This window comes from Erythranthe guttata, chromosome 7 (genome assembly GCF_056151865.1).
Source record: "Erythranthe guttata isolate IM_541 chromosome 7, IM_541, whole genome shotgun sequence".
NCBI lineage: Eukaryota > Viridiplantae > Streptophyta > Magnoliopsida > Lamiales > Phrymaceae > Erythranthe > Erythranthe guttata.
Window position 1 is genome coordinate 3,347,506 of NC_142539.1, and position 11,576 is coordinate 3,359,081.

At 34.7% G+C, this 11,576-nt stretch overlaps 3 protein-coding genes, 1 long non-coding RNA gene and 1 other non-coding gene across 5 annotated transcripts; 1 reads left to right on the forward strand and 4 right to left on the reverse strand.

The window, feature by feature from the left end:
* The first annotated feature begins 1,533 nt into the window (after positions 1-1,533).
* LOC105950199 (pentatricopeptide repeat-containing protein At3g49710) lies at positions 1,534-4,451 on the forward strand. The gene is made up of 2 exons (XM_088820743.1): positions 1,534-3,651; positions 3,983-4,451. Exon 1 carries the CDS (start codon positions 1,595-1,597, stop codon positions 3,626-3,628), a length of 2,034 nt encoding a protein of 677 aa, XP_088676869.1. The 5' UTR covers positions 1,534-1,594; the 3' UTR covers positions 3,629-3,651; positions 3,983-4,451.
* Positions 3,669-4,326, reverse strand: LOC105950795 (major allergen Pru ar 1). Its single transcript, XM_088820744.1, has one exon. The coding sequence runs from the start codon at positions 4,324-4,326 to the stop codon at positions 3,844-3,846; it is 483 nt and encodes a 160-aa protein (XP_088676870.1). The 3' UTR covers positions 3,669-3,843.
* Positions 4,452-6,020: 1,569 nt separating the features above from the next.
* On the reverse strand, positions 6,021-7,685 carry LOC105950804 (transcription factor GTE6). The gene is made up of 5 exons (XM_012974174.2): positions 7,543-7,685; positions 6,976-7,041; positions 6,814-6,891; positions 6,478-6,702; positions 6,021-6,390 (listed from the first exon to the last, which is right to left on the reverse strand). Exons 1-5 carry the CDS (start codon positions 7,603-7,605, stop codon positions 6,289-6,291), a joined length of 534 nt encoding a protein of 177 aa, XP_012829628.2. The 5' UTR covers positions 7,606-7,685; the 3' UTR covers positions 6,021-6,288.
* A 2,955-nt stretch (positions 7,686-10,640) lies between these two features.
* On the reverse strand, positions 10,641-11,558 carry LOC148768992 (uncharacterized). Its single transcript, XR_016031991.1, has 2 exons — positions 11,414-11,558; positions 10,641-11,186 (listed from the first exon to the last, which is right to left on the reverse strand). It is a non-coding gene; the product is annotated as an uncharacterized LOC148768992 (long non-coding RNA).
* Positions 10,737-10,934, reverse strand: LOC148768993 (U2 spliceosomal RNA). The gene has a single exon (XR_016032821.1). It is a non-coding gene; the product is annotated as a U2 spliceosomal RNA (small nuclear RNA).
* Positions 11,559-11,576: the final 18 nt, after the last annotated feature.

Sequence of the window (11,576 nt, forward strand, 5' to 3'; positions counted from 1 at the left end):
AAAAATACCTTTAATTAAATCAAATCAAATCAAATCCCAAAAAATCTCTCTATCAAAACAAATTCGCAAACATCAGTCTTCCAAATATTAACTAAAACGAATAAATTAATTCATAACAAAAATATGCAATTTATTTTACAAACTCATACTCTAAAAACGCCACCGCAACCACTGTCTATGATCCGGGAACTGCGACGCCTATGACTCCGCGAACTGCAAATAGCAAACTGAAAATTAGATTTTATATTATTGAATTGCAAACAACAAAATACTTATGATTTCGCCAAACGCAAACAGCAAATTGAAAAAAAAAATCCATAATTTGTATTACTGAATTACAAACAAAAAATTACCTATGACTTCGCCGAATGCAAATAGCAAACTGAAGAAAAAATAAAGCAAAACTTGCATTATTGAGAAACAACAAACTGAAAAAAAAAATCAGCATCATTAAAAACATACCAAAAAATTGTGTATGGAACAATTTGCTAACAACAAAAACATTAAGCAAAATGTTTATAAAATGTAACTTAAGACATACCTTGCAAATTGTAAACTAGAGGAATCTAATCTCAACATCAAAGGCAATTCTTCAAACAGCAAACGAAGTTAAACCAACCTGCAAACGGAAATTGCTAACAACAAAAACGATGGGAAGGTTCTACATACGGGAGACACAATGTGACTTTTGGCTATGATTTTGGATTTCTGAATTTTTTTTTTGTCGTCTTTAATTCTTCCACCAAAAAATCATCTCATAATCTAAAAAGATCCCTATTTTTTTCCTTCTCAATAATATTTCTTTATCAAAAAAGTAAAGAAAAAGAAAAAAAAAAAAACAGAGAAGCTCGAGAGAGGGAGAAAGGCGTGGGACACAGAGGGAGAGAAAAAGATGAAATGTTAAATATAGGGTGAGAGAAACGTGAGATTAGAGAGACAAGATATATGAAATTTGTTTTCTTATTAATTGAGGGTGATTATGCCTATACACTAATTATTTTATTTTATTTATATTATTTTGTGAGTCAAATGACTTATGCCTATATTCATCTACCAACTAGGATCTATACCTATGTAAGTCTCAAATAAAGGGTGTCTATCAAATTTCCCCAATAATTATTGGATCATATAATTAAAAAGTAACTAAAATTAAATTATTAGAAAATAATTAAAAAGTAATATATATTGTATAAATAATGAATGAAAATATATTTTAAGAAATTAACGAACTAAAATAAATTTAAATACGTAAGATTACTATTAGTTAGTATTGATTTCTTAAAATATATCGAAATGAATATATTCGATTAATTGGTCCAACGATAATTAGATGTTGTTTATTAAATATGTACCCATCGCAATATAATATTTTTAAAATTTCAAATATTGCATTTTCAACATATATTTTTACTTGTATATTATAATTATTCTTTTAGTTTTAGGATGTAATTGTTACAAATGATATTTTAAGGGGTACGTGTTACAGATGGTATACTTAGGGGGTGTAAACGGTATTTAACACCTTAAACTAATTTGTACGGTCAATTCACTCAAAGAAATCATTTGCTGCCACCGCCAGAACTAGTGATGGAGCATGTCGTTTTTTCTCAGACGAAGTCTACAACTCACCCAACTTCTCTCTCCAAAACTCAATTTCAAGCATCATACTTTCGCAACGCTACTCGACTTGAAACCATTCAACTCGAAGCTCTCAAATCTGATGAAAAATGGCCTTGTTGATGAAGCACAGAACCTGTTCGGCGAAATGCCCCACAGAAGCACAGTCACGTACAACGCCATGATTAGAGGATATTTTCAGAACGGGTTCTATGAGAAGGCCGTACGTCTGTATAATCAAATGCCGTCACGTGACGCGTTCTCGTATAATACGATGATATCCGGGTTAATGCAGCACGGAGATGTTGAAGGGGCCGAAGATGTATTTGAGAAAATGGAGTGCAGAGATGTAGTGACGTGGAATTCGTTAATTTCAGGGTATGTTGATAATGATTTGGTGGGTGATGCAGTGAGAGTGTTTGACACGATGCCGTTGAAAGACGTAGTTTCTTGGAATTTGGTTATTGCGGGTTTAGTGAAGGTTCGCGAGTTCGATAAGGCTGAGGAGTTGTTCCGAGAAATGGTTACACGGGATGTTGCCACCTGGACTATTATGATGAAGGCGTTTCTCGATGCCGGGAGGATTGTTGAATCCAGGGAAATATTTGATGATATGCCGGTGAAGGATATTCAAGCTTGGAACACGATTATTGGCGGTTATATTCAAAATAACTTCGTTGAAATTGCAGAAGGCTTGTTTCACAAGATGCCCGAAAAGGATTCAAACTCGTGGAGTTTAATGATAGATGTGTTTGTGAGTACCGAAAGGATTATCGATGCCTTGAGGCTTTTCAACGAGGCACCTTGCAAACTCCAAAAGTCGTGGAATTCGATTATTTTGGGGTTTGTCAAGAACGGTTTGGTTAGAGAAGCTCATGCAATTTTAGAGAAAAGCCCGTTTGGTTGTGTTGTGTCGTGGACGAATATCATGATTGGGTACTTCAATATGGAAGACGTCAAAAACGCGATGCAAGTTTTTGAACTAATGGCGACTCGTGATACAACCGTGTGGAACGCTGCCATATTCGGACTCGGGGAAAATGACCTCGCAGAGGATGGTGTAAAGTTGGCTATCGAAATGAAAAAAGACGGTCTTGCCCTTGATGAAGCTACATTTACGAGCTTTCTCACTATATGTTCGAATCTGCCGTCACTAAACCTTGGAAAGCAAATCCACGCAGAAGCTATCAAGGTGGGAATCGATGGCTTTACTGCATTCGGCAATGCGTTGATTACCATGTATTTTCGGTGTGGTAATATGGACTCTGCGTTGCTCGAGTTCAATATCATGGCCCGCCATGACATCATTTCTTGGAACTCGATAATATGCGGATTGGCCCACCATGGGCACGGTGAAAAAGCTATAGAGATGTTTGAAAAGATGAGATTATCGAGTGTGAAGCCTAATCAAATAACTTTCGTTGGAGTCCTTTCTGCGTGTAGCCACGGAGGACTCGTGGCACATGGAAAACATTTCTTCGATGTTATGCGGAAGGAATATTCCATTCGGTTGACAAACGAGCATTATACGTGCATGGTTGATTTATTGGGAAAATTCGGACTTATTGACGAAGCGATGAGTGTTATGAATCGAATGAGTGTCGATGGAGTGGAAATCGAAGCTAGTGTTTGGGGAGCCCTGCTTGGAGCATGTAGAGTGCACAAGAATTTACCGGGTGCTGAAATTGCCGGAGAGAAGATTTTGGAGCTGGAGCCGTTTAATTCGGGGGTGTATTTGATTCTTGCGGAAATATATTTGGCGCATGGGAGGAGAGAGAACGCGTATAGTATGTGGGTTCGTATGAAAGAGAAGGGCGTGAAGAAACAGCCTGGCTGTAGTTGGATTGAGTCGAATGTTGGTGGTGGGAAAGTGTTTTTAGCTGGGGATAAAACGCACCCCGAGTTTAAAAGTATCTCGTGTGCGTTGGACTTGATTTATCTGGAGATGGAATCTCGGAATACGAAATTGAGTGTTTCTTTATCCGATGAATATATTGAAGGGGTATATTGATGTTTCCGATGATGCATTCCGAGGTATATATGTTTCTCGGTTTATTCGAATTAAAAAAAAAAAAAAATCATTGGTGAAAATAAATGCCATGACAAAAACACAGCTTATTGAGTCCACAACTTACAAATGCATAGGTTCAGAAGTAAAAAACGGAAAAAAACTCACACAAGCAATATTATTGATTATCGAAAGAGGGCGTTTAATCCCGTAAAAGTTTAGTAATCGGGGTTGGCATGAAGGTGAGCCTCGATAGCCTTGAACATAGCCATTGCTTTCTCTTTGCCTTCCTTTATTTTGTCTTCGGTAATCTCATGACCATCTCCCTTCACATTGTAAATGCTTCGGTTCTGGCAGATGCAGCCTCCGTCTTCAGTCGGAACAATCTTAATATGATAAGTGATCGATTCGACGACTCCCATTAAAGCATCTCCTTCAATAATGCTGTAGCTGTGCGTCATATTCTCCGCATCGAGAGCATCAACACGGTGCTTGACGCTCTTAAATTTGCTGCCTTCTCCGAAATGGATGATCTTTACCGTACCTGCACAAGTACCATCTCCCTCCAATATTTCGACATTTTTGATAGCATGTGGCATTATCTTCGGAATGAGCGTGTCTGCATCAAGAATGATGGCCTTAAACATCTTCGAAGCCGGGATCGAAGAAGGAATCTCCATATCGTAAGTGATGGCACCCATATTGTCAAATATTCGAAAATAATTACAAAGTAAATAAACTAGGAAAATTGAAATCAGAGAAAGATTAATTGATGGTGTGAGATATTAGAAGCACAAAGGATGGTATTTATAGTGTTACCAAATATCATGAATTATTGAATATTGACATGTGCTAGCTAGCACATATTTGTTGACCCTTATAAATCATTATTTATTCATGTGAAGTTGTTTGTGTACTAAATTATTTAATAATGAAACTACTATAGATTGTTGAATGCATGCCCTAATAGAAGCATTAGGCATTCCCATGTTGACTAGTCAACTTTCTTCTAGAATTTCATCAGCTTGGTGGCTTTGTATTTGTTTATTTCTATCACCTATTGTGTTAGTATTAGTCTTGTCATTTCATTAAGCTTCCTTTCGAATTGCGCTATTAAGACAAGGTAGCAAGTTGGTAAGCACCTTGCACCTATGACCATTTGGTCATGAATTCGAACATTGGATTCGAGACCCCCCTATAAAAATTAGTCAAAGCTAAAAAGGTCCGTGTGAGTTGGTCGTGCGATACAATCGCCACAAATGCGACAAAGGGGTGTATTTTTTCACTTCAAAAGACTGGAATACCCTTTAAATTAGAAAATTCATAAATAAGCCCCAAAACGGAATTTTCAGCACTTCCAATTCACTCTCTCTCATTTTCAGAAAGACCTTCTTCTTCCTTAAAACATGGACTGATTTGCAATTTTTCAGAAATACACTGAACATAGTAGAGCCGACGCTCTCCTTCTGGAGAACATAGTAGTTCGGTTTAGAGCTTTTACGCACCCATGTTTTGGTGATTTTTCATCACCTTTTCTTTTTTAAATTTAAAATTGAAACATTGTTTAAAATTTATAAGGATAGTTTTATAATTTCACGTAAGTCAACAGATAAATTTGATGTAAGGGGCACTCTGGCGTGCCTTGCAAAACACAACGTATGGGGGTTATTGCTAATTTTTTTAACATGACGATTTGTTTTGGTGATTAAATATTACACATGAGTGGTTGGTGCTAAAAGCTCGATAAAAACTAGTATTTGTTAAGGATGCCCTGGTTGCTTTGCATTCTTGTATCGATTTCAGACACGTAAAACTCTATTAGTCCAGGTTACTATGAGATATTCTTCGGATCATATACTATAAAAAGACCCGCTTGAAATTCAATGAAATGCTAGATCGGGCATTCTTTTTTGTACCGCACCTAACTTTTGTATGTTTAACCGATGTGGGATAAAACCACACATGCAATTATTAAAAATAAGGGCAAATTACGGCCACCTTCCTGAGTTATGGTCAAACTACGAAAACCGACCTCTTGTTTGGATTATTACAGCCATCCCATCAACTATGTATTATCTTACGAAAATACCACTCTAGAGACAAATTTCCGAAATTTCGGTACGCCAACATTTCATGCCGTTTACCGAACAGAATATACAATTTGGTTCGGAAAATAACCGATTTACATAAATTTTATGCAAAGGGGGTGGTTGTAAGTACCCAAACAATAGGTGTTTTTTCGTAATTTGGCCATACCTCGGGGTGGCAATAAGCCCTAAAATAAACAATGTTCACAATTAGGGGTGGATTTATTTACCGAAATACCCTACCAACCAATTGTCCTAGCTACCCTACCAACTCTTTTAAATAGTAGTTTTGACATTTAAAATACATGTATGCATAAAATTGCTTCCATTGAAAAAGTAATATCCGATTTTTATCCAATTTCGTAGACCAACATAAGTTGGTACTAACTATTATCGTACCGTATCGAATTTTTGGTAAACCCAACTTTGGCATCCCGAAGATTTCGGTAGCATTGGTACTAAACTTTATTATATCAAACTTTCGGCAGTGATAATGATATTATCTCCTGCGTTTGACCCAAAAAAAACATATATATATTCAACGTAGATAAAAGAGTTTTTTTTTTATGAAATTACCTAAAAAGTTAAATCTCGAGCCATTTTGACATGAGCAGCCTCCTGAGCAAGCTGTATAATATGATATTGCATCTCGAATTCTTCGTCTCTACGCCTTTTTTCCTTTAATAAATACACAAATCTATTAGTCACGAACTCGTTCCGAAATAAAATCAGCAAAATTTAATCCAAAAAAAAATCCAAAATTACCTCTTCATCAACTTTTGGCGAAATTTGCGACCATTTCTCCTCGAACTTATTCAACAAGAAATTGGCCATTTTATGTACATCATCCCTCTCGTCGTTATATTTAATTGTGTTATTAAATATCAGCCTCACATCTGCGCAAAATTCTAGAATGTTTTTATAACCAGTTCCATCTCTGGCCTCCATTTTGGTTTTCATTGTACTGAAATCCATCGGTTTTTCAATAACCTAACAATAGCACGTAGAATAGACACTATCAAAAAATGGGAGGATGTAAAAAGACCGAAAAGTCCTTGGCGGAAGGAAATACATATATAAATAACTAAATCGAGGCTTTACTTGATAGTAGTCGTGCAAGCCAAGACCTATCACGTCAACAGGCTTCATAAACGGTTCGGCCCACTCGTGTTGAGTTATCTGACAGAGTGAAAAAAATCGAGAAAAAAATTAACTACATAGTATTGTTTAATACGAATCCATTGCATAAGTGATTATATTTACCTGACGCAATATATTTCCTAATGGAGGCATAATTTCTTGCATCCTCGTAACACGAGCTGCTTCTTGCTGTCAAGAAACGATGTACCAACAAATAATTTATTCCCTTTTCTTTTTTTTGCGTATCGAGTTAAAGTCTAGAACATAATTAAATACGGCTTATCGTAATAAAAATTCATATGGATTACACAACACAACTCATTGATATCTCCCTTGGCAAGAAGATATCCACTAAAACAAATTCATATTTACTATTTTACCCCCAAGTGAACCTTTCACTTAAAAGGATGGTGTAAGCATCACACGATTAACCGGAAACTAGTAAAAATACCGAAATCTTTCAAACTCTTCACCTCTCGTTTAAGATTCAATACCATTACAAAAAAAAGGTACATTGAGATTGGGACATGTTACATAGAGAGTACTAGGCTACAACAATCCATGATACGCGTAAAAAACGGACAACATATCTGCTACCGAAAATAAATTAACATACAAGAAAATAAAATAAAATAAGGAAAAAAGAAAAAGATAATTAAATTAGTGTATAAGCTTTCCCATAAGTTGTACCTGGTTTAATTTAAGATATATTTCATCAAGACATTGATTAAAGCTGTCCACTGCCGAATTCATCGCAGCGATCAGTTATTCGATAAATCTGCTCACGGAAAAACAAGAAACGAAAAATTGAAACATTTTTTTAACCTAAATTTTTAAAAGATACTCATATTCGCAGAAAGTTAAAGGATCATCTATTTTTTTCTCTGAAATCCACCATCAAAAACCTAATGGAACTCCTTCGCAATGTTTGGTTACGTTTTCATCTCATTTTAATTTTTTTTTCCGAAACGAATTCGTGTTTGTTAGGGTTTCCAAAAAAAAATTCTCAAAACAACTTCTAAAGTTTTTCTCTCCAGCAGAGAAATCGACTGCTACAGTAAAAAGATTTGACGGCTACAGTAAAAATTATATTCACTAAGAAACAAACAAACATGACTTTGTTTTCCAATTTCTTCTTCTACAAAACATGTTTCCCCATAATAAAATGAAAATAACTCCCCAAAACGTATCCAAACATTGGCGATATCACTTTATTTATCGCACTTTAAGAAGAATTTGAAAACTAAAGTGATGTTTGTTTGTTTTTCAGTTAAACTGTCGCAGTCAAATCTTGTTACGTAGCAATGGCATCATGTCTGAATGAGAGACAAACTTTAAAAGTTTGAGAATTTCTTTTTTTTTTCGAAAACCTTAAAAACACGAATTCGGTTCGAGTAAAGAATTAAATTAAGATGAAAACATGACCAAACATTGCCCTAATTTTTTTTTTTGGATAGAATGATAACAAACGCCCGCCCATTAAAGTATTACAAAATTCGGATTTAAAAAAAAAAATCAGAAATATTAGCGAAGAATCAAACCAGAAACTGTGCATAAAATCACAGTACTTGTTAATTCGTTCAGTAAAATCAGAATCGTGTTTTTTGCTTACCTAGGTTTTTGGGAGATTTTGAAGAACAAAAACGACGAGAAGTTTGCTAATGTATACTTGTACCTTTTGTATTGTTTCCATCCCTCAAATTTGCACGGCTTACACATTTGGTCCTAATGATTATAAAAAACGCATTTGATCTTTCATATTTCAAAAATTTAACACTTTTGATTATTGTCGTCAATTTACCGTTAATTTTTCAGTTAATACAGTGATAAGAACACACTTGATTCTGTTAGTACTAACGAAAAATTCACCGAAAGGACTTAAAATGTTGAATATTTGAAACGTTAGGAACCAAATGTGAAATCGGTGCAAACTTGACGATGAAAACTATAATTTTCCCGTAATAAATTAGTAATTTGAACCCAACGTCGGAAACTTCTATTAGCGGCTTTAAGAGCAACTCCAGCCCATTGTTATCAAATGGGGTTATCTAATACTCATTTGATAACCAGGATTATACTTTGATATTTCTATACAATTAGTGAACTCCAACCACAGGTATCAAAAACAATTATCAAACAATTTATGATTATTTATATATTATTTATTTTTTAATCCATTTTAAATAATCATACAAAACCGATTTTTCTGGTAAACTATCTTCAAAATCAATATTAATCACGTTTTTACCTTTTGAAAATAAAAAAAAAATTATATATATATATATGAGATTCTTTTTTTCCTTGGAACTTTATTGAAGCTATAGAGAAAAAAAAATTGTATTGAGATTTTTTTGAGATTTTTTTATCATAGAGGAAATTTGTTGAATAGGGTAGATAATTTAATTTTATTATGTTGAGATTTTTACGTAAAAAAAAAAAAAAAAAAAAAAACTCAATTTTGTTGAGGTTTTTCTTTTCTCACGTGCTCCTGTTTTTTAGGAGAATATTTGATAATTATTTATTTGGGATGTATTTACTTCCCGATGGATGAGTTATCAAAATAGAACTCTATTTTAGTAACCCCATTGGAGGAGAGAGTTTTTAAATTTGGGGAGTCAAATGGAGGTTAATGTGTTTGATAACCCATTTAATAACCCCGTTGGAGTTGCTCTAAGGCCCAAACACGATTTATGGTTGGACTATATAATTCATTTCTTAACAAATTGTTGTAATTCAAGTTTGATGTGTTTATTGCATGAGTTGAGTCATAAAATTGAAATATTTTCTTATAAAAACAATTTTTTTTTAAATATGTGTATATAGTGTTATGAATCCAATAATAATTCTTAATATAAGGATAAACCGATGGGAAATGAAAGGAAAAATCGAATATTATCGCATTCAAAATCGAGGGTTTTCTGAATACAATGAAAAGGTTGAGAACTGCAGTTGTCTGTCTTTTTATGAGCTAGCTCCAACAGCCACAAAGGAAAACTCAGGTGCAACGCGTTCATGCAGAAGACATGGGTTTCGTAATATCAGCACATACTCCCTTGTGGTTTATGAGGTAGGTCCCGATTAGTTTTCTGTCAAACTTAACCACATGTGTTAAATTTCAAGGGGGTTATCTGCAAAAATGAAAGGAAAAATGAAAGTACAAGGGGGTCATCTGCAAAAAAAAAAAAATACTTTGACGTTTGACATTGGCGGTAAAGTTTGACGGAAAAACTAACGAAAGATACCCCATCAACCACGAGAGGGTTATGTGCTGATATTAAAAGGATAGGTCATCTCTTGCTTGAACTTTGTTTTGTTCTATAAACACTAAAATCACTTCATATTCCCAATTAAAATTCATAAATATGGACTTTCTTTAAGAATTAAGATAAACCACTTCATACTAGATTTTCTCAGTTTGCCCTCTTTTAATCTCCCCACCCTCTTACTCTTTATACCGCGACATATATCAGTCGTCTATATTGGTCGACAATTCCTGAAGAAGGGATGATTATTCATGAATTGGATTGACCATTTATGAAGCGAGTGAGTTTAGTTCAAACGAAAATGTAGGCAAATAAACACTAAAACACGGAAATTAGTCCTTATTTCAAATGAAATTATGTCTTACGGGTCTTTAATTCCTCCGCTATTTTCACCATTAATTATCAAACTTTCACAACCTTACTATCGTTTCATTCCCATGGCAACGGAGATATAAATGTAACTTTGTAACAGATCTAATATAGTGATACTTTCACCATAACATACTTACCAAAAAAAACAAATCATTCAAATTAAGAAATCCTAATAGACAGCATTCATTTTAATAGAATCAACCTAGATTAAATTTAAAATATAAAGCGCGAAATTTATGACTAGAATTGGTGGAGTGCGGCAAGCCCATGCAATAGTGCAACACGTGGCAAATGCATGAAAACCTAGATAGCAAGCTACCTAAACGGGCTTTTCCCCATGAAAAAACGAATTTAATAATCGTGTGAGCCAATGGTCCACGTATCAGATATTAAACTGATAAGAACAGATGCTACACTTGATCTTAGCCAAAAGGCCGAGAAAGGTGTGAGCTAAACCTTGCCTTGCCTTTCTCGAAAGCTAAACCTAATAGCGAATAAGTGCTTATTTCCTTCCCGAGTTGAGAACAGAAAACAATCCCACCCTAGCTAATGGAGTTTGATCCTTATCGACTTTGACCGAAAAGAAAGTTTTGTACGAGGTTCAGTTCAGGCATAGCTACTGGAAAAGAAGTCATGCCTCATTCTTATTGATTTAGATGGGCAATCACCAATGGCTGAAATGAGAAAGGGCTTCGGCATCTGATGCAAAGCAAAATTATTAATAAAATAGAAATTCTATCTGAAAGTAAGGGAATCCTATCTATAGACCTTAAGCTTAAGTTAATTAATGCTTCTTCCAAGCAATCGAATCAACTAAAGCCAAAATGCAATGTATTCAATTCTTCTTTCTTTCAACATCTTTCCTCTCGGAAATATATAAACCCAATCAAAAGCCCTAAGTCGAAGCCTTGAGTAAAGAAAAGTACCTGCTATCTGCTTTCTTCCCTGTCATTCGGTTAGTTCTAGCGCTCTTTTCGATCCCAGGCAAGTCCGCCGAATTTCCGAGATGTAGAGGCAATCAAGAAAGCTGCATAAGTGAATATATATGTGTGTATATATATATATATATATATATATATATATATATAT